Source organism: Homalodisca vitripennis, chromosome 2, assembly GCF_021130785.1.
Source record: "Homalodisca vitripennis isolate AUS2020 chromosome 2, UT_GWSS_2.1, whole genome shotgun sequence".
NCBI lineage: Eukaryota > Metazoa > Arthropoda > Insecta > Hemiptera > Cicadellidae > Homalodisca > Homalodisca vitripennis.
In genome coordinates this window covers 146619959-146644235 of record NC_060208.1, presented here as the reverse complement: position 1 = coordinate 146644235, position 24277 = coordinate 146619959, and the positions used below count along the sequence as shown (strand labels likewise).

At 37.3% G+C, this 24277-nt stretch overlaps 1 protein-coding gene across 1 annotated transcript in view; it reads left to right on the top strand.

Annotated features, from left to right (window-relative positions):
- Positions 1–23127, top strand: part of LOC124354858 — a 31352-nt gene extending 8225 nt beyond the window's left edge. Inside the window, exons 2-6 of the mRNA XM_046805616.1 lie at positions 1887–2039; positions 5494–5693; positions 12087–12266; positions 17338–17462; positions 20605–23127. Of these exons, the coding sequence (XP_046661572.1) occupies positions 1913–2039; positions 5494–5693; positions 12087–12266; positions 17338–17462; positions 20605–21718 (1746 nt within the window). The 5' untranslated portion in view covers positions 1887–1912 and the 3' untranslated portion in view covers positions 21719–23127. The remainder of the gene's footprint in view (positions 1–1886; positions 2040–5493; positions 5694–12086; positions 12267–17337; positions 17463–20604) is intronic.
- The last annotated feature ends 1150 nt before the right edge of the window (positions 23128–24277 follow it).

Genomic DNA, 24277 nt, shown 5'->3' with positions numbered 1-24277 from the left:
TTCAACCTGGGCACTAACTATTTTCACCCCTGTCATTGAATGCCCTGATATTTTTCCCTTGCTGATCCAAGGTTCCTGTATCAGAGGCACGTGGAAATCTTCCAACAGGAAGCGTCTGCAGAATACAGCCGAGGCAGCCTTATTGTGCTGCAGGTTGATCTGAAGAACCTTGATCCCCATGATCAACCGCCCCACCCCGCGCCCTCAGCTGGACCTGCTCCACACCAATGAACACCCTCCAGCCCCTCCCCTTAAGAGTGGTTGAAGATTGTTCATCCATTAAAATTACGAGAGTTCTGGAATCTCCCGTGTGGACATCTCCAACAACCCTCCAGTCTGACACAGAGATCCCAGCATTCTGTTTGTTAATGGCCTTGAGAATGGTCGCAGAGTCCTTCTCGGCCATGGGACCATCAACCCTTAGGAAGACCTTGGTAGATCTTATGAGGTCTTTGTAGTCCCCACAGATCACCCCTATTCCCCCAGGGCCACCGATCCCCAGCCTTGGAGCCAGACCCCGCAGCCAATCCCTGGTCTCGTCACTGCCACAGAGCATGACGAGAGCCCCCCTTTCCGGGAAACACCTCTTGAACTGCAGGCACACACCTTCTGCTGAGAGTACCTCGTCGAGAATGCGCCCCCGAAGTTCCATAGCCTCCTCCTCTGAGAGGCGCCTATCAGGAAAGTTCGCAGGGACCAAGACTAGCTTATGTCCCGTCAGAACCTCCCTGAATGTTTCTCCCAACCCCTCCTCCATTGAGGGATTGGTACTCGTCGCATGCGCTGCTTGCTCAGGAGGTGCGCTCGGGCGCCTCTTCGGCAGGGGTTTTTCCGCCGAAGAACCGCCCGAGCGCCCTCTCTTCCCAATAGGAGTAGGGACCGCACCTGCAGTTGCCTCCGGTGCTGCCTCCCTCTGTTTTCTCATCTTTCTTCTTTCATTGGCCGACATCTTGCCCGTTTGCCTCCTCCATTGACTGTCCGGAAGCCAGGTGCCGTCGGCCTTCTTCTGCTCCATCGCCCAACGCTTGCGCAGTTTAAAGGGGAGCTTAAGGTTGTAGTCCATTACACATGCTCCAGTGTCTGTGTCCATGGACTCAACCCTTCCGCTAGCATCATCGAGTACTACATCGTCGTCGATGGTGGTAGCGCTAGAAGAACAGGCAGATACATCCAAGGCCTGGGTGCCGGATGCAACTGCCCGTTGCAGTTCTTCCAGATCTAAATCTGTTGGTGTTTTTTATTAAAAGACTCCATAAAAGGTCCCACGAGTACCGAGGAAATAACGGTCCACCCAGCCAGAGCCCCGCATTACCAGGTAAGGCTATTTACGCTTGGGGGGCGCCCAACCCCCAAGGGCTCCGTTTACGACGCACAACCCCTGCGCCATGCATCCCTTAGGCACGGGTCACTTCACACCGTGGGATTGGGGTGCCCTCAGTCAAAAAACAAGTTTTTGTGTGTGGTGCGATTCCAGGCGGACCCGGACTGGCACCACTACTGCGCGGCACCGAGGGCCGTCACCGCGCAGAGTGCACACTCGAGACACTACCCTAGATCCTGGGGTTTTGTTGACAGCAGGGCCACCTCATGCAGGACGCTCAGTAGTGTTTATCCGAGCCCAACCATTGGTTAGATGGTTGGATTCGGATCCCCCTTCGGTCTTGAGCGACACCTTGGCGGTGCCGCCCCTGGAGAGGTACTTTCCCAGTTCATTTGGGATTCACCCGAAAATTAGTAAAATATCAGGCAGGATATATAAAAATAACAGGAGTATCTTTACCAATTTATATCCTCTAATACATTTGTTTTTCCTGTTACCATTCTTATATACATGTTGTACATTACATTGAATGGTGTAAAGCTACAATATCTCTCCATATTTCCAGATGATCCAGCAATGATGTGAAGTATAATGGCGGCAGATTACATGGTGCGAGATAGGGTTCAAGATCTATGGCAACAAATAGATCGTCTGCACTTGACCTATCTGCATACAGATGAGAGTCCAAGGAAGATAGATGAGAAAAAGAGACTGGAAGGTAATGACACAGTCAAGAGTATCACTCACATGAGACCATATCAGTGTAGCATTAACATAGTTACTTTTTGACTGGCTTTCAATCTTTGTTACTGTAGTTCAATGGTACTAGACTGATGTAATTAGTTAGAACTATTTATCCAACCTCATCATTTTTCCCCTACTAAAACTTTAGTTTAGCCGTTTTATTCAGGTGTCCAGTAGCCTACTACAGTGTTCATTCTAAGCCAGGGCTCGATGAAATTTTCTTTCTCAATAGCCAAGTTTCCACTATTTTGTAATATTTGTGACCATGATCACAAATTCAAGTATTTCCTTTATTACCTTCTCTAACATCAGAAAATTGATTTACTGACTTGTCCCAGCTAATATGGTTTTGACCTTCCTAGCAGTCTTGTCAATGTGCTGCCCTTTTTACCAGTTTGCGTTTCTGCATTCTCAGCATGTGAAGATTGATGACATCCTCCTTGAGTCCACTTGTCTGAATATTTTTCCTTAAAAAAGGCTAATGGAGATCATAAGAAATGCCTGCCTCTTCACTAATTGATATGCTAGGGCGATAAGCACTGAGTATCAAATGTCATTAAATACTCAGATTAAATACCCAAGAGGGCGAAAAATGAGGAAATAATTGAAAGTTCTTCAAACAAATGTAAAGCTGCATGGACCATCATCAACAGAGCAGCAGGGAAGACTTCTTCAACCAATACGAAACCAAATATCCAACCAGATGAGTTCAACAGTTTTTGTAAAACCTCAGTGAAAGAAATCAGTTCTAAAATGAATGCTTCTCCCAGTTCAGCAGTGAGGTGTCTTGGATCATGCACTACAATGAAGTCATTTTTTAATTTTGCTTTTTGTACAGTGTCTTTGAATGAGGTGTATAATATAATTATATCTCTTAAAAGTTCAGCAACGAGAGATGTTTATGGTATGTCCTGTGATCTTTTAAAAGAAGTTGTTTTGGAAATATTGGAGCCTCTAACATATTGTATAAATCGTAATATTATAGAAGGGACATTTCCTGATTTTTTAAAGTTAAGTAGAGTGGTGCCCATTTTCAAAAAAGGGGATCCTATCAAACCAAGTAGTTATCGTCCGATCTCATGTATACCAGTGTTGGCTAAAATTTATGAGAAAGTGCTCAAGATTCAGATCTGTCACTATTTTGAATCCCATAATCTATTTAGTGACAGTCAATTTGGCTACCGCACTGGAAGATCAACTGTACAGGCCATAGATACTCTTGTGGAACAAATTTTATTAACTTAAAAAGGCGGTTGTGCAGCTCAGGTCACTTTATGTGATCTTAGCAAAGCCTTTGATACTGTGCAGCATGATGTATTGTTGGAAAAATTGCAATTTTATGGTTTTCATGGTGCAAACCTAGCTGTCTTGGAATCTTATCTCAAAGATCGTAAACAATTAGTTGAGATAGGAGGAAAGAGATCCAAGATTGTTGAAATAAATATTGGAGTCCCTCAAGGGTCAGTTTTGGGGCCATTACTATTCTTAATTTTAATAAATGACTTAAGTTTCAATCTGTTAAACTTTACTACAATTTATGCTGATGATACCTCTTTCCTTAATGTACATAAAAATATGGAACAGCTTGATTTGTTGTCTGAGGGCACTTTGTTGGAGGCAACCTCTTGGTTTGAAATCAATGGCCTTCTATTAAACAAAGATAAAACTCAAAAGTTACTTGTTTCTTTGAGATCTGTAAATATAAAACATGATGTTAATAATCTAGTTACCTTGTTAGGAATAAATATTGATTCTAAACTTTCATGGAAATGTCACATTGATAGTGTTTGTAAAAAATTGTCTAGAGTAATATTTTTACTTGCTAATTTAAGGAATCATGTAACTACCAGTTATGTACAAATGGCCTACTACTCATTTTTTGAGAGTATTATAAGGTATGGTTTAGTGGTATGGGGGAATGGGGTAGGCATAAAGAAGATTTTAATCCTGCAGAAAAAAGCAGTAAGTATTAAGCTCTAAGCCATTAACTCATTGTAGACCACTTTTTGTAAAAACCAGTATTTTAACCATTGTAAATTTGTATATATTTGACGTTTTACTTTTAGTTAAGAAAGATTTTAACAAATACCTTTTAAGAAACATGACGCATTACCATAACACCAGAAATAGTAATAAGCTTGAATTACCAAGGTATAGGTTAACTAGAACCATGAATTACCATAAGTATCAAGGCTTAAAAATGTACAATAGTCTACCTGCTGCATGGCAAAATCTAGCAGAGAAAAAGTTTTCAGTAGTGTTACATGACTGGCTATCTAGAAATCCATTCTATAAATTAGACGAATATTATAAAGCCATAAAAGATATGATATGAAGTTGTAGCCTATTAAGTAGTAAGAAGTTGTAAAAGTTGTACAACATTTCATCTGAATATTAGTACTTGTATTATATCTAATTTCTAATCCTTGAGTATACCTAAGGATAAAAACTGAGAATGACAATATCTATTGCAATGTATGTAACATGCTGAAGGATAAATAAAATGTCTTATTATGTCTTTGTTTTTAAGATCATTTTAAAAACCTGACTACTTGTGGTTGTCAGGTTACATGGTGCATTTATCCTCTTCTATCAAAATTGGACTTGTCTTTCTGAGTTTGTCCCTTGAACTGACATTATGAACAGCTTTTAACTGTACTCATTCTTACATCATACCTAGATTTATTGAAACCCTAGATTCTGATTTTCCTTCACTCTCCTGCCAAAAATATTCTGCATTTCTGTCCCCTTTTTTCATTTCATAAATATCAGAACTCATTCGTTATGGGGTTACCATGAACCAAATACCAAGAAAGAAGATTTTTTGACAGGGTCATGGGAGCTCTCCCAAAACTTAGTATAAATCATTAAATAAAACAGGACATTCTCTTCAAAGAAGGAGTCCTAAAGGTTTCTGTCCTCATGTTATTGGCATGGCAAACATTATAGAAGTTAGATAATTTTGATAAGTAAAATTAACCTTTGGTAAGTTTCTACAGAAGATGAAGATGGCATTAGGACTGTGAATATGTAACTAATTACTCACACTTATCTGAGTCCTAATTTCTCAGCCAGGTCAATAGGACTGTTTTATACATTTGAAGCGTTGAGGGTTCCACCATCAACTGTTGATTTGCCAGTGTAGGTATTAATGGGTTGTTGTGGAAAGTAAAACCCCTATATAAAATATTCAACAATTTTTTTAATGCTTTTGCATGTAATTTGGTTAATTTAAATGTGGTTAAAATGTTTAAAAATGTAATATAAAATTTGTTTACTCTATTTGTATATTATTATACTGTTACTTTACTTTTATGTCCATTAGTAATCTTTTTCTTAGCTCCATTCATCATTTAAAAAACCTCTTTACATTGAAAATATTTCATAAAAGCATTGTTGGTATTGTACCTGAAATTTGTTATATATAGGCTATATCAGAGAGTTCCTGTGCGTGGCTCAACATGAACAGAAGTTCTTTTTCCGAGAGACCAGTGTGGTGCTCCACCGAAGCATTGAGAATAAGGAGGACTTCAGTGCCTACCGGGCGACTGCTGCATGGACCGCCATTGCTGCGTACGCTCACAACTTGCTGGCACAACCTTGGCGCAAACAGTTCCATGAAATTAAGGTTATTAAACAAATTCACTTTTTTCTATATCCCCATAAACAAGATCTAATGAAATTATGGGTTCCAAATTCCTTTTCGGCTCAGTAATACACTTGGCATCCGTGCTCAATTTTATTATCAGCTATGATGGAGGGTTTGTCATCTCTTTTGTTACTATCAATGAGGTCATTTGTATGTTGTTTGACTTAAGTATTGTTTATTAAGTTGAGTGTATTGTATTGTGTGTATTCAGTGCCACATAAGTTTACATTATATGCATAGCTTAGCAAAAATGACTTCTAAATTTAATTATAAAAATGTCATGAAGCTAAAATTACTAATTCTAAAATAACAAAAATGTAATAAATAGTAAGACAGTGATTGTAATGATTACACAACATAAAATCTAAATCAAGATCATTTCACAAAATAAGTGATAAGATTGTCTTATTTAAAAAAATTTCAACAGAATAGTAGTAAGTTGGTGGACTGGATTGTGAAGTATTTTGTGTCTCATCGAGTACCAATGTTCTATTTGGTTTAAATTAAATTATTTTTTTATTAGCCTTTTAGTAATAAAGAATTTCAAGAATTTAAATAGATGAAGAGGTTAGTTGTAGTATTTTCATATTTGCAGATAGCGTTTTCTATTTCCTGGTGTTGTTCCTCAAAAATTGTTTGTATTTGTATCCACAAGTCCTTCTCATTTGATAACATTTTTCATTTGTTGTATAGTATCTATGAGGGAAGCCGCTCTACTTAGTAGTTTTTTATTCTCCCTCTCCAGTACCTCAATTTGCACTTTGTACCTCATCTGGCCCAGTCGGGTGGAGTCGATTATTTGTTTAGCCATGTGAGAATGTTTCAAATTAATTTCATGTACGCCCTTTTTTTTTTTTTTTTTTTTTTTTTTTTTTTTTTTGTGTAACAGAGGGCCAGGTTTCCTAGGCCTGGTAGTTGCCTCTCAGCCATCCGGCTTATTGTGCACCCTCTCCCAGGTTTAAGCTGTATCAAATCCCAGGCCTTTACAAAACCATGAGATCTTCTGAACAATGCTTTCCTGTTCCAACCCCTCTTCCGTATGCATGAGAACACCTAAGGATCTTGAGTGTTTGCTCTGTAATGCCGGACATTCAAATATGACATGCTTGGCTGTTTCGTCAGCCTCGCCACATTTCCTGCACAGTGTTTCCTGAACTGGAATACCTATTCTGTTCAGGTGACTTCGGAATATCCAATGACCTGTAATAAAACCAGTCACCTTTTGGATCTCCCTTCTACTCATTCTAAGGGCATCTGCTGCAATGTTCCTTGATGGTCCCTTGAGCATCCGCTTTGCTTGTACATTCCCCTCAGTATTTCTCCAATGTTGTAGGTGTTTGTTAACCATCCACTTGGTAACTGATCTACGTGCTAAGTTATATGAGACCCCACACGTTGGTTCAGGACCGGTAAGAGGACAGTTGGCTCCCAAGTTAGCACAACTGTCTGCCCCTTCATTGCCTGTGATTCCTCTATGTCCAGGCACCCAAGTTAGAATAACTTTATTGGTTTTCGCCAGCAATTTCATGACCTTATGGCATTCTCAGACTGTCTTCGAATTACAGTCATGGTTGGCCAAGGCCTGCAGAGCAGCCCTGCTGTCCGAGCTAATATAGATGGTTTTGCCTTTGTAGCCCCTTTCCACATTAACTCTTGCACATTCTGCAAGGGCTGTAACTTCAGCCTGAAAGACAGTTGCCAGTTTACCTAGGCTAAAGCTTAAGTTAACACTAGGTCTGACTCCCCAGACCCCTGCCCCAGTACCCTTCAGAGTCTTTGACCCGTCCGTGTACCAGGTTAGAGCCTTCTTCATGTAGTCAGGCTCACCTTTTGACCATTCCTTCCTTTCAACAATGTTGACTTGAAATGGTTTTTCCCAGTCCTTTGCCATTCTGTCAGACATCATTTGTAGAATATCCAGTTTGAGAATGTCAACGATCTTGGAGTGCTTACTAGCATGGTGATGATGCCAGTTCCCATTGCACTGCAGTCTGTAGGCAGCCATCCTAGCCTCTCCTATGACGAATATGTCTAGGGGTGGGAGGTTTAGCACTACTTCCATAGCAGCGGTTGGTGTTCCTCTCATGGCGCTCATTGTCCCCAAGCATGCCAACCGCTGTACCTTTGACAGGTTTTTTGCGGCAGTCACCTGTTGGACTTTTGGCCACCATACCACTGAGCCATACACCATCATTGGTCTGATGACTCTGGTGTACAGCCAATGTGACATGTCGGCTCTTAAGCCCCCATGTGCATCCTACCGCACGTCTCACCATCATAAATGTAGTCTGAGATCGGCTGATTATGTATTCCAGATGACTATTCCAAGTGAGTTTATCATCTAGTTTGACTCCTAGATATTTGAACTCCCTGCTTATCTGTATCTGGCCCCCACATAGGACTGGCTGTGTGATTACCAGTTTCCTCCTACTTGTAAATGGTATCTTGACGGTCTTTGAAGGATTCACTGCAAGTCCTTCTTCGTCACACCATCGCTCCACAATGGCCAGTGCTCTCTGCATCATTTCCAGACACGTAACCATATGCTTGCCTCTTATGAGTATGACAACATCATCTGCATAGCCTTGAGCATACATACCCTGTTCATTCAGAGTCCAGAGTAAGTCATCCACAACTATGTTCCACAGGCTTGTTGATAATACACCTCCTTGTGGACATCCTCGCTGCGTTTTGACCTCTCTTGTGACTCCGCACAGAGATGCCTGTGCTTTTCTGCTCTTAAGCATGTTATTTATCCATCTTGCAACAGTTTTCTCCGTACCCCTGGATGTAAGCTTAGACACTATAGAGTGAATACTCGTATTATCAAAAGCTCCTTCTATATCCAGGAATACTGCTAAAGCTATTTCCTTTTGTTCAATAGCTTGCTCAATCTTGCCAACCAGACACAAGATTTACCTTTCTGATAGGCATGTTGATTTGGATGTAAGGGACGGTTGATGAGGACTGTGTCCCTTAAATGCCTTGGTCTTGACGAAGAAGGATGTTAGGCTTATTGGTCTATAAGCCTTTGCAACCTCATAGGAGGGTTTACCTGGCTTCGGGATAAATATAACCCTAGAGATCCTCCAGGATGAGGGTATGACTCCTGTCGCTAGACAAGTTCTAAACAGTTGTAGAAGCAGAGGTATCACCAAGTCCCCACTTTCCTGCAGTAAAGCAGGAAAAATGCCATCGGTACCTGGTGATTTGAACGGCTTAAAAGACTCCAGGGCCCGTTTTATCCCTAAGTAGTTGATAACAGTCTTTGCACAGTGCCAGTCCTCCTTAGACGAGCTATCTCTAGGTTCTCGCCGCCATTCACTAACAACTGTTTCACTGGTTTGAAAAGATCCTGGGAAGTGTGTATTCAGTAAACACTGAAGAGTCTCCTCAGGATCCTTGGTGTGAGTCCCATCTTCCCTAAGTATAGTACCCACCACATTTATGGGGCTTCGAGCTAGGACTTTTTGGAGTTTTGCACAGTCAGGTACCTTATCAATACTGTGACAGAATTATCTCCACGAGTTTCTCTTAGCTCTTCTCACCTCTTTATTGTACTCTGTTAGGGCAGCAGAGTACCTATCCCAGTTCCCTGCACGTTTGCATGTATTATATACTCTGCGAAGGTTTTTCCTCAAGGTTTCCAGCCCCTGGTTCCACCAACATGCTTTTTTCCTTGAGTTTTTTTCTATCAAGGGGCAGGCTTTGTGGTACGATTCTTTCATGGCGTTTTGCAAAGAGTTCGCCATGTCCTCGACCCCTTGCCCTTGATACCCATTTTCCCTTACTAGATCGCTTTTTAGCTCTGCATTGAAAGCTACCCAATCTGTTTTCTTTGGGTTTCTATAGGTCTCATTTATTTTGTACGACCTCATGTCAAAGGTGATATACCTATGATCTGAAGCAGATGCTTCATCTAGCACACTCCAGTTTAAAACTTTAGTTGCAATATAGTTGCTAGCCAGAGTTATATCTAAGACCTCTTCTCTTACCCCTGTACCTCTTCTTTGTGCAAAAGTTGGTTTACGGCCTTGATTCATAATAACTAAGTTAGATTCTACTATAAAATTCAAGAGGCACTCTCCCCGATTGTTGATGTTGCTGCTCCCCCAAGCGGTGTGGTGGGCATTCGCATCACAACCGACAATCAGGTGCCTCCGCGTAAGGGTTCCGAACTCCACAATCCACCTCATCTCCGCAGTTGGCGGTGGTTCTGGAGAATCGTATGGGAGGTAAACCGCTGCAAACAGGGTTCTGATGTTGCCATCACCTGTCTGCAAGTGAACCTCTGTCACGGCTGTGTCTCTAGAACTTATTTGTGCCATTTTTAGTGATTTGATTTTGTTACTGACATATATACATGCTCTAGGGTTGTTACTGCCAGAATCATATATCAAATTACCTTTAGCGGTGCTCATTCCCATCACACGACTTCCAACGGTCCATGGTTCTTGGATCAGGACCACGCCTATGTCGTCAGCCAGGATCTTCTGGCAGAGTGTTGCCGTAGCTGCTCTGCTGTGGTGTAGGTTTATCTAGAACACCGCTGTCATCCTCTATTGGTCGTTACCTCCCTGCGGGCTGGTACGGAATGAGTTTTCCCTTGCTCTGGGGCCCCGACACCAACCAAGTTCCCTTTTGAGGAACCGGCTTCGTTGTGTGGTTTTATCAGAGCTCGGTTTTCCTCTTCCCACCTCTTCTTTTTTGGCTCTTCTGGCCGAACTTCGCCTTCTGACAAGAGAAGTCTGTCTTCCTCCATTGGGGTCATCTCAGACACTCTTAATTGCTCAATCGGTAACTGCTTCTGGTTGAGTTTCGCTTACCTCTTGTGTTTCAGTTTTGTTTTTATTTTCTTTTTCGTTCTCCATTCTGTTCCCACGAGAACCGGGTGTTTGTAGTCCATCTTCCCAGTGACCCGATTAGGAAGATAAGGGTAATTACGACTGGGTGTCCCCTGGTTCCCAGAAGGCTCCGTTGAAGACACTGAATATACCCCCAGTGCCACGAGACTCTCAGCACGGGTCGCATAACACCTTAGTCTGGGTTTGTTAGTAAAGTAGGGGTGGGAACATCAGGAAAGGAAGGGATAGGTAACTGCTCTCAATTTCAGGGCCAAACCAAGAGGGGGGAAAGGTTTTCTACCCTTGTCACTGGAATAGTGATAAAGGAAGATGGCTTCCTCCCCTTGCCCTGCCACTTCCTTAGAAGTTGCAGCACAAGACGAGGATGGTACATCACCCACGATCCCATCTGGGACAGTGGCTGATGCCGATGAGGATGCCAGTACCCCACGGGATCATGTACGCCTTGCTTCAATTTATATTTTTCTGATAGAAATATGTTGCCATCCTCCACAGAAATAGAAAGAGATGTTTCTAGATCAGGATCGTTACTGTTCTGTATTTTAGTTTGGATGTCGTTTATGGTTGGCTCGCACACTTGTGTCTCTAACAGCTGTGTATTCTCAAGTTCCTGTTTGGGAGTTACTGTGTGGGTCATCATATTTATGACTGTATTAAGATTGCTCTGCTTCTAGTAATGTCTGATTTATTAGTTTGCTTCTGAAGTTGTCTGTTTTTTGTTGACCAAAATTGTTTAGTGATCTAGGCAGTACAGATCAGCTTTTTTATTTCTGCTGATTTGTGATTACCAAAGAAATTTACTCTGTATTTGTTTTTTCTTTTGTCCAGATTTATGTCAGTTATGACAGCTAGCCATTGCAGACAGCCTCTTAGTTTTGCAAACACATATTCTCCTACAGAAAAAAGTTGTTTTATTTTGGTGGCCCATATTGTATGAGTCTGTATTTATCTTTTGGGTAAAAATTAGAATCAGTTTTAAAGACTTTGGCTGCTTGTCTGTAAATTCTTAAATTCTGGGTTTAAGGTCAAACAAAAATCAGTTTTAATGACTTTGGCTACTTGTACAGCAGCTGGCTATATTGTTGGAAGTTGGTGCAAGATTGCAGTAGCACTGTGAAAGTGTCTGATGACAGAAAACTAATTGTGCAGTCTGCAACTCTCAGATCTACACTCCCAGACAAATACAGCAGCATTAGCGCTGATGTCACAATCTAGTAGTCAGTATATCAAATATGTGGATGGTATTCACGAGTTAATAGTTAAATTATTATCCAAGGTCTTCTTCATTTCTTTTTCTTGTGGTACAGATAAGGCTTTGTGTGGGTGATATGCTTATTACTGATATGATACACATGAACAGCAATATTTTCCTTCTCAAGTGAAGGTCTTTGGTCACGAAAGAATTAGTTATGTAGTACAGTTCTAAAAGGGCTAACATTCTAGGGTTACTTAAGCAAGTGTTAATGTGGTTTTCTTCTATTTCTACATTGAGTGTGTTAAATTGCAGACTTATTGTGGCTACTACAAACACAACCTGGAAAGTAACCTGGTGGGGGCAGAGCTGATGTTGGAGGCTATGGGGTACAAGCACACTGGTCGCTCCACCATGGTGCTGGATGGACCTGTGGATCCGGACAGAGTGACCATGGTGTCACGTGACTCTATCGCGGCGCTGGTTGAGTGTCAGGTAATTCATAAAAACCATTTTAGATGATTTTATTTTCATTATTTTGTACAGATTTGCTTATTTAGTATTTATATCCACAGTCAAGTCACATTTACCTGAGATTGAATCACTTAGTCATGTTTTTGTAGTGTATTTATGAGAGATAAAAAACACAGAACTTTGATAAAGGTAAGACCTATGACAGTGAACATTTTCCATTTTCTACTTCTTAGCTGTTTTTCATCACTTACATAAATGATTTACCTGGTTGTATTACTACTAACCATGCGAGCTCTTATATGTTTGCTGATGACCTGGCTGTACAAATTAAATGTAATAATATTTTATTTGCTAAAGATGTTCTTTCTAATATTAGTGACACTATCGAGGACTGGTCAGCTGACATTTCACTCTGTCTTAATACAGATAAAACCCAGACTCTAGAATTTTTTTTTAAACCATCTAGACAACAAAACGTTGACTATGTGAAAATCTTAGGAGTTATTCTTCAAAGTAACATCAAATGGGATAGGCACATTGAAATGTTATGCAATAAAGTGTCTAAGGGTATTTTTATATTAATTAGGCTAAGATATATTATAACTACAAACAGCCTCATTACTGTCTACTATGCATACCTTCATAGTTTCTTGTCTTAGGGAATTATTGTATGGGGCAATGATTGTAACACAAAAAAATTATTAATTTTACAAAAACGTGCTATTAAGATTATAGCTAATGTAAACATACGGACTCACTGTAAACCTTTATTTAAAAAGTTTGGTATTCTTACAGTACCTGCACTTTATATTTTAGATTGCCTGTTGTATATAAAAAAAATGTATATGCCATACCTACAAATATATCTGTACATAACCATATGACTAGAAACTCAAATTCTCTTAGAATATCTCAATGTAATCTTAAAACCACTTTAAATTGTTTTGCTGAAACAGGCATTAAACTCTACAACTCTCTTCCTTCTCATCTTAAATCTCTTGAAATTAATTGTTTCAAGAAAAGTGTAAAGAAGCTATTGATTAATATCAGCCCATATGACATCAGTGATTATTATGCTGTAATTGGATAGATACTTGTTACTAGGCCTAGGCAATGCATATAATAGATGATAGTTCATGTAAAAGAATAGTTCACTGAATTTGAATTTGAATCCTTTTTACAGCCATCAGGAGTTATTTTGGAGTTAGTCCAATTGCATTTTGAGAATTCTTTACTCTTTGATGTTGTGTGTTGATTTGATGTTGCTTTTTTCTTGTTATTTTAAATGAGTTTTAACCGCTATAACTGCTTGTTGTTATTTATTTGTTGTTTTGTTAGTTTATTTATAAATATTTTATTAATTGTTGAATTTTAGTTTTGTTGATTAATTCCATTGTTTTACACGTTTTAATTGTCATTTAATTGAAGTAATTTATATTAACTAATTGATGGCGTCATTTTAACAACTATTTTCACACCTTAACGTACAAAAATTATCAAATTATAAAAAAATTTTAATTTAAAATGTAATAGTTTATCTGTAATTTAACTTATAGTATATCTATATCTATAAGTATATCTAGACTTGGCGTTGTGCTGCAATACTGACGTTGTTAATACTTGTAAAAAGTTTTAAAACAATAAATTGATTGATTGATTGGACAAATCTTATCTTATTTTGTCTTATAAGATAAGATATCTTGGACATTATGTTATGTTGGCTGACTGATTTTAAAATTATCATTAAGTTTGTGAGAACAATGAGGAGTGAATTGTAGAAATTTAGTTTGATTTATGTATTTTTTCTTATATTTGTATAGTTATTGAGTGTGATTTACATTTGTCTGAGGTTGACTGTTATTATTAGAGAGGTAGTGAAGCTAATGAAATTGATTGTAATACATATGGGTTGTAATGATATTGTCAAACTTGTCTGCACTTGTATACTTCCACTGAGACTAGTAATCTGCAAGAAGTGGAGATATTCTGATCATTTCTTTAATCAGGAATGACTTAGTGGCACTCAAAATAATTTTTACCCACTAGTGCCATCTACAGCACATCAAATGGATCTGCAATGGGTTTTGAGCACTAGAAGAAAAAATTAATTATTAGTTAAACAATTAGCCAACTTATACTATTGGCCTTTTTTTATATCTAACTTATTAACATTATTTATTGTGTCAACAAATAAACACATTACTCTTCATATTTTGGTATAGTAATTACCTTTTATATAAGGTTTAATATTTTTGATTGACAAGCTCCATAGATCCAGCGAATATAGGAACTACGTTTATTAGTTAAACAATTAGCCAACTTATACTATTGGCCTTTTTTATATCTAACTTATTAACATTATTTATTGTGTCAACAAATAAACACATTACTCTTCATATTATGGTATAGTCATTACCTTTTATATAAGGTTTAATATTTTTGATTGACAAGCTCCATAGATCCAGCGAATATAGGAACTACGTTTAGGAGGCAAAATGTGAAGAGTATACGAGGTGTGGCTGTTAACCCTTTCAGGGCCAGGACCAAACATGAGATGTTGCAAAATTTTTTCACATCTCATATCCCCTTGTGACTAGTCAAAAGTGCCAGGCTAATATTGGTGATTTTGCAGTCTCTTAGATTAAAATTTATAAGTTTTCATAAAAATTAGAGAATGACCTAAAAGTTGCACCAAATTACTCGTATAGATATATACTATCAACAAAAAATATATATAGATGTAGTTTTAAGTAGTAATTTAAAATTTAAAAAAATAATGTTTTAATAGATAACTAAAAAAGGAAAAATAATTTTACCGTGGGAATCTATTTTATTATGATTTACATTTAGAAAGGAACAACCATACAAAAGTTATTTCTCTCATAAATAAATTTTTTATGACACATTTTGTATAAATACGCATTATTGTACATTTTATAAGTGTTACAGCAACTGACTCTTGCATTGCAAGAAACTTAAAATAAATATTCACGTTATGGATGTACCGGTAAACAGATGATTGTAGGATCCATAAACAGTTTCAATACAGTTAAAAAAACACTATTTACCAAGAAATATTTACACAATTTTATTTGAAATTTATTTACACTTTTTCTATTTACAAATGTGCTATTTACAATTTCACTTCCGTGAGATCGCAAATTGTCAGTCATTGTAACTACTAAACACAATAGCTAAGCACATAACAACAAATACTACTAATATTTACAACCACAAAATAAAATAATGAAGAAGAATCTAGCATATAATAGTACGATTACACTAAAGCAACAACAAAAGATCAAGTCAGCTGATAATGTCACGTGACAATTACAAAATAAAAATGCAAAGACCTCCAAAATATAATTGATATTCATATTAATTATCTACAATACAAGGGAATAAAAAAACATAAAACTTTAATCATTTGATGTTGTATTTATTTAAAAAAAAACGATGAATATCAAGGAGACTATATATTGCCACCTGGCGCTTTTCGCACATGTCACCGACGGCAATATTTTGCTGCTTGGCACTTTTCAGACGCGATCTATGGCGGCAATATATTGCTGCCTGGCCCGGAAAGGGTTAAATAATGAGACTGACGTAAAACAATTTTATTTTAATTATACATAATCACTTATTGCCACCTTCAATATACACTTATTCTCTATCCCTACAACACTCCATTCAAATTTTCCATTGTTGGAAACAGTGCTGGAAGTCACCTACTTTCAGTTTCTTCAGGGCACGTGCCGCTTTTTCTTTTATAACCCACAGACACAAATCTTGTTCCTTTTAATGCAGATTTCACCTTAGGGAACAGGTAGAAGTCACATGGTGCAAGATCTGATGAATAAGGTGGATGTTCTAACACTGGGATTCTGTTCTTGTCTAAGAACCTTTTGAAAGATAACGCGGAATGAGCTTGTGCATTGTCTTGGTGGAGAACCCATGATTTGCAGGCTTTTTCCTGACTCTGATATAGTTTAGAAAGTACCTCGAGGTTGTAATATTAATTGTTTGACTTTCAGGAACCCAGTAAAGGTACACAATCTCACGGATATAAAAGAAAAATCATCATAGCTTTAAATTTGGACTTGCTCATTCGAGAATTTTGGCTTGTTGTGAAGTTGGACACTTTCATTACATGGATTGGCGCTTTTTGTCTGGATCATAAGTAAACAAACTACTATGTTCAAACATTTGTGTAAGTTTCTTGTTGTTCAAACGTTAGAATCTTAGCACACACTTATCACATGTTTAAACTGTCATGTAAAATTTTCCGTACATATTCTTTATCAGTACCTACAGTTTCACCAATTGCGAGAATACTTATTCGACGGTCAGACCGAACCAAATTGCTGACTTTTTTACATTTACATCTGTTTTTGATGTTGAAGGGCGACCTGGCTGTGTAACATCTTCAACGTCTTCTCTGCCACCTTTAAAATACTTAAACCATTCAAAAACACGTGCCTGCAATAACATTCACTGCCATACACTTCTTTCAGTAAATTATAATAAAGTTAAATTTCATAATAATTCATTGCTCTACTATTACATTAACCATTATATCCAGCAAAACAAAACAATATTGATAATGTGAATTTTGGCTGTAACTAAATGGTGTTGTTTACAGATGCAAGACTAGCTGGCGCCCATACCAGAGGCAAACCAATTCTTAAACAATTCTCCTGACCTACCTAAACGAGATAATGGATTAAAATAAAAAGTACAATGATATACAATTCATATGTATCTGATTAAAAATAAGGTCATGACAACAGCTTGAAATTATCATTGGTCATATGAAACTAAACTCAAGGTCATCAAGGGATACTGTGGCCTCTTTAATTACTAATAAAAGTTGCTGCTTTGCATTCAAATCTTTTTACATTCATTCTTCGATATCTCTGGAAATTCCTGGAGTTTGGTCTGAAACACCTGGAAATCTCAGGGACTTGTATTCCTGGAAATGAGTAACAACCTTGTTCAACATATAATTTAATTTTTTTAATGCCTGCAGAAAACAAGACATTCTTACGGTACAAAAGTTTTTAGTGATTAGTTAATACAATGTTTGTTATAGATAATTCGGAGCATTTATGCAGAAGTTGTGAAGGTTCTACCAACTTGCACTTGGCTGGAAGTATTACAATACAGGGAGACTCATATTTGTACTCCGGAACTTGCAGTTAGAGGATTAACTTACAGGTACTCTTCAATACGTGATTTTTCCAAGTTTTAGTATTATTAGTGAAGGCCTATTGCACATACACTTAAGCTTCAAGGGATGTATTGGGGACTCTAGAAGTATGCAATGAAGTATAACAGTTTAAAATTTCAGTAGCCCTGTAAAAAAACCCAATTATGTTGTTCTGAAAAAATTGAGTTTTATTCAAAATTCCAAATGCACTGAGCAGTTAAAAAGCAGGTGTTAAACAACTTTCTCCTGCTTAGTAAACCGTGATAAACTTTTTCTCAAGAGTCTGTAAAAAAAAGGACAAATGGATTAATATATAAAGGATTTAAACTGATACAAGACATGCACATTCTGTTTTGGTGCAAATACCAGCCTAGACAATCTCTGGGACAAAGAAAGAAATGTACAAGATTCAAGATTCAAAAAGTCTTTATTCGTGAAATGCACATCATGTACAAGAATAGTGTCAAGTAATATTACTTTCATAATAAGAATCATCATAATAAGAATACCGTAAAATAATAACACAAATTTGCCGTTAAAATACCATTAATTTAATTATATAAAGATAACAACAAAGTATATATATAAAATAGTTACCTCCCAATTTACCTTCTTTCCAAACATTCCTCAAAAGAATAAAGTGCTAGTTTCAGCAAGTAAGATTTTAATTTCATTTCATTTTTTTTAAGTTTTGTTCTTTTTCTCTCTTGTTAGGTTGTTAAAGAACTTATGTCCCATAAAATCAGTTTTCTTTTGAAAAACTTATGTTGTGGGACATTTCTGTTATGCCTTGTGTTGTATTGATGACTAACTAGAGTTGGAGTGGTGTTGTTTTCTTCTTGTTTCGTATAAAGAACTGTTTAATGAATATATAAACTGTATACCGTTAAAATTCCATTTTCTGTAAATAATTTCCTAACAGAGTCAGTCTTTTTAAGCCTAAGGATAACCCGTAGAGCTCTTTTTTGTTGAACTAGTAACCTATCCAGATTCTTTTTTGTTGTCGCGCCACATATGCTTATTCCATATAATAAGTGTGAATGCAATAGAGAAAAATATACGGATTGTAAAGTTTGTAAAATACAAACCCTTTACAATTGTCTCAGTGCATAAATACTGGAAGACATTTTATGAATAATATGGTCAACATGTTTATTCCAGGAAAGATTTTCATCAATTAAAAATCCTAAAAATTTGGTGCATTCAACTTGGCTTACTTCGTCTTCGTTTACATTGATGCCAATATTAATTTTGGTTCTGGTTTGTCTTGTAGAAAAAGAAATAAAATTCGATTTGGTGGAATTTAAAAGTAATTTTTTGCCATCTAAATATTGTTTTACTAAATTTATGCTGATGTGAGCAGATATTTCAATGTCTTCTTCTGAACTACCAGGTACTGTAATATTAGTATCATCCGCAAACTGACAAATATACAAATTTTGAGGGACTATTTTGGGCATTCCATTCATGTAACACAGAAACAGTAAAGGACCCAAAATTGACCCTTGTGGTACTCCATATTTTATGGTTTGTATTGCAGATTTGAATTTCCTAATGTACCTTAGGACTGCAGATGCCCTGAACAAACAAGGAAGAAGGTCCAGTTCCTAGACATCTCAACTGTCCTCACAAGAGATTAATAGGACCTAAACCAATTTATTGCCCACTCAACCCTTATGAAGGTTGCCTAGTGTGTCAAACTTACTGATTGGCATGCTATGCAGATCTCTCCTTACTATGAAGTTGTTGATCATCATCATGGATAATTCAGTCTACAAAGTGAATATTATTAGATTCAGTATTCCGTCTGGATCAGAAGTGTATTCGCCTCAGTCATTCTTAATATTATTAAGCTGCAAGTTAGGGTATTTGGCTAGTGATTTCTGTAACCTTGTACAGTCCCACACACTCAATATCAGTGCATAATTTCTTCCAGAAATATTTTGGATGTGTGCAAACTTTACATTTATACCTCATGATAAGTCATTGCCCAAATACTTCCAAGTGTTTGCTCTCTTGAATAGAGCTCTGACTGTATTTTCATGGTGGCAGTTCAGAAATCTACCAGGCTATATAAGATATTAAGTTATTCTTTACAACAAGAGAAATCGAGTTATAAACAGATATTCCAGATGAACTGAGTTGGGAATCGTATCTCTGTTACTACAGGATTCAAGTATTTCCTTCAGGTTCTTCTTGTATAGCACCCCGTCTGTATTCCTCAGTTTCCTGTAAATGATACTTTCTAACTTCAGTCCCCCAAACCTGAAGCTGATGTGAGCATGATCAGAGTGGTATAGTTTGTCAGACAAATGCCAATCATGTATCTTATTGACTATGCCTTCTATGTTCATTGATTTATTATTACCTTTCTCCTCACCCTGGTACAGAACATAGGAGCGTTATCCACATTTTACAACAACTAGAGATAACAAGTATGTAGGTAATACATGCTCTTGTATTTTGAACATTAATGTTTTCTGCCAGAAAGGTATGCAGAACACAACCAATGCCGCCTTGTTGTGTTGAAGGTTGATCTGAAATACCCTAACCCTCAAGATCAACCCTCATACCCAATGATATTCCGATGAACATCCTCTAGTTCTGGATTTCTCTGCCCCACAACCTTCTGGTTCTCCACAGAGACTCTGCTATTCCGTGTGACAATGGCTTTCAGGAAGCTTGTAGGATCCTTCCTGACCAGAAGACGGCTGATCCTGAGAAGATCTTGGAGGGTTATATAAGGTCCACCCCCTCAGTGATGCCAATCCTCAGCCTCGAAGTCAGATACAACAACCAATTGCTATAAATTTGAACAAAAGCAACACTCTTGGTGAACACCTCCTTATCTGAGGTGCAAACCTTCTATTGAGAACACCTCATAGAAATGATGATATGAGAGCTGATGCAGATATGAGTGGTTTTCCCCTCTGAGAAGCCACTTTCAGGATAATCTTTGGGGGGAATTTATTATTGTATGTCTTTTTAAGTACCATAGCATTGGCTAGTGGCAGGGTTTTATAGGAAATTTTCTTTTGTTATCCGATATGCATGTAACTGAACTAGGAAAATCTATTTATTGTTGTAATTCAATACAATTTTAATCAGTTGCTAAAAATGATTTGGTTAACAGTATATGCAATTTTTTAGGTTGCATCAGAGAAGGTATGAGGAGCAGCAGTACAGGAACCAGATGGAAAACTACAATACAGTTGCCAGGTACCACCATCCTATAGACCATTGTCCGTATGCTGCCAGGTATCACTACAACTACACCCTGCCCAACCCTAGGTACGGAGTTGTGAGCCCTCAGCAACCCATACCTCCGCCATACCCAATCTACCACATCAAGCCTCATGAGGTGTATGGTGGTAGTTACTACCCAGTTCAGAACGGCTATATCCCCCTGCCTGTCCCTCCGCCACCTCTTGTAATGTCTAACTACTCCTGTTCCGTGCCGACTGCCCAGTTAATAGAGCTGGACACCCCTCATGATCCCCCTACCTACAATCCCAATACTCACCGCAGAAGCTCATCGGATCATCGAGTGGAACACGAAGCCAGGAAGAACGGAGAAAGGTATCCTTCAGATATGTATAGCAGATCGACCACCTCGGATGATCTTGGGAGTCGAAAGAGTGGCAAAAACAAGGAGTGCAACTGGGAAAGCTGGGGCTACGTTTACCAAAGACTGGAGGAGAAGAATGGAGGGAAGAAAAGAGAAGAGGCTGTTGTTGAAAAAAAGAAGGAACACAAGAGGCCGCCATCTCCTATGGATTTGGATGATGCATTAAAAGCATTCAGTTTGGACGACCTGCATCAACTCACTGTCCCAGAACAGAGGCCTTTGAAAATTAATGAGGCATTGAGTAAACTTCGACTTGATAGTGATGGAGACACAAAGAAAAAAGAGAACCGAGTCAGCCTTTATGACAATTCTTCACCACCTGCAAGCAGTAGTCCAAAGCAGACGCAAAGCATTTCAAGGGACATGAAAAAACCTGAAGATTCAAAGTTTACCGAAGCAAGGAAACTTAGGTTGAAACATACTGACAAATGGGAATGTGTGGCCTGCACTTTCCACAATTCAGGAGGGAAGGATATCTGTGAGATGTGCGGGAAGAGTCGAAGCAAAGGGGGAGAATCAAAGCCACTGGCCAGTGGCGGGAGACAGTGCCCTCAGTGCACTCTAGTTAACGAGAAGGGAGTCACCACTTGTGACGCCTGTGGCACAAGCCTCAAGGATTCACCTACTTATATCTGACAGAATCTTTGTACCTCGATCCCAAATATGTGTCTTACTGTAGACTAAGTAGGCTTAACTAATCTACCGGTTGTTATACAGCTATAAGCATTTATAAGGCTGATCTATCGTGTAGCTTTTACTGTAATGAAATTACTTGATTTAGATTGAAACTGTTATTGTGTGAAATATTATTGAAATTGGCCTTTTTATTTTTTTGGCTATAAAATTATTTATAAATAGGCTGTCAGTCTTAAAAGATCAATATAATTTTAGTATTCCCGTGGTAATTTATATTTAATCCTTTTCTGTATTTTTCTATACAGTCAGAGTCTGGAACAATTAAAATAATAAAAACAACTTTAATACAGTAGTAATAATTAATCTCTTAATGTAAAAATATTACACTTTATGGTGAAGAAAAAAAAAACAGATTTCATTTGGAACTGCAGGTGTGGTTTGGTATTGGCTTTTTGAGATTATTATGTTACCCAATTCCTTAATTACTGATATAAAATAAATAGCAATATAAAATTCTGTAACTATCTAAAAGGAAGGTGCTGGAAGGGATAAAATATATACTTATTAGTTTAACCTGTTATCTTTTGTAACTGAAATTAGCAATATTAATTACCAATATAACACCAATGTAGTGAACTTTTGTCTTTGAATTTTTTCGTCTTGTGACAACGAAGTGCATCTTCGTCTATATCTCTGTGTGATAATACAGCAATAGATCAGTTTGAGTAAATGTGTATTTTTGTGTTCAAAATCAATCTATTTTGTATCTATAGCTGGCTTTTGACTTTATATTATTCTTGTATTAAACTAGTACTGCTTGAAAATCATTACCGTGAATAAATCAAATGTTTTTATTGAACCTGATTTCACATCTTTTGCAAACTATACATACAGTACTTAATTATTTTACATAATCTTTGTGTGTCTGTATTCATTTTATGTAATTGCTTTAGGTAAGCAAGAATTGTATTTGTGTAATTTATTGATAAGTGAGATATTATAGCACAACTAGTCATATTAAGTTCAGAATTTATATAATTATCTTTCAAGTAAAAGATGCTCCCCAAAGTTACTGTACTATGTCAAAAATATATTTGTTTATCATATTATTATAATAATTTATAAAAAGTGCACAAACCTAACTTTTTATTGTTAATGTTATTCCTATTGAAAGAGTATATTATTCTTGTTTGTGTATTTTTTAAGTCTGGAATTGGAGTACAGGAAACACTTACAATAATGGCTTTAGAGCAAGTTTGATATAAGAGTTTTGTGAAAAAGTAAGGAAACATGTAATTCATAATTACATACGTATCTTTTCTGTAGAGTTGATTTTTGACATTGAATGATTTGACAGGATGCAGGGTTTGTTATGAATATTTACCATAGTTAATAGTTGAGCTTTAAAATCTGCTCTCGTCCTAGGTGGGTAAATAACCAAACACTTGAGATAACAAACTAAGTTTTACTCTTTAAGGACCAGCTATCTGATGCCTGTTTTTCTAGTGCTTTGTGTATTTTTTCCATAATTTGACAGATATATGTTTTGTACTTGGTATTTGTAGAATATATATATATATATATATAATTTTTTACAGTAAATTTTCATACAATATAACTATGTTGACTCTATGTGTAGATATTTGAACAGCTGTCTTCTATTATTGTTTTTTTTTTTTTTAATTGATAGATGTTCAGTTCATCCTTGTTTCTTAGTTGACAACACCGTTATCCTTGTAGTGTCATACTTTGTTGTAGAGTTTGTTTCATAATGTTATTTTACATTGTATAATGTTCATAGTGTAAATAGTAGGTGTTTTATTAGGGAAAACATTGAAGATCCACAGCAGTGAGCTTTTTAAAAAATTTCTTTATATTTTGATAACAATTCACTCAGTTCTTGTGATAATTATTTTATTTTGCAGCAGATAATATTGTACTGTAATTACAAAAAGTCTTCCACAAGTAAATTATTTTTGTTTTTTAGAAAAATTGTGACAAACAATGATTTTTGAAGAAACATTTAAAATTATATATATATATACACATACATACCCTTATTGACCGCTAAGAGCCTATATATATATATATATATATATATATATATATATATATATAGTCAAGCGGCGTGTGTTTGTAAAATGCTAAAAGGTTACCCTTTAATGTGGAGTTAATAAACAATATATATACAAGGTTTGTCCAAAAAGTATCCGACCTTGACGTCTGGCATGAACTGACGTTACTCGGCGGCAACAGCAATCTGGTCCCCTTCAAAGTACTCCCCTCCACAAGCCACTACCTTATTCCAACGCTCCTTCCACTTCCGGAAACACTCCTTAAATTCATTTTGCGGAATGGCTAACAGGTCCTTCGTCGCATTTTGTTTTATTTGTTCAACATCGTCAAATCATTTTCCCTTCAAAGGAATTTTTAATTTCGGAATAGCCCGAAGTCACAAGGAGCTATGTCAGGACTGTAGGGAGGCTGTCGTAGTTGGTTGATGTCGTGTTTGGCCAAAAAACGCTGAATAAGTCGACAGTTCTTTTGGTCTTCTGTCAG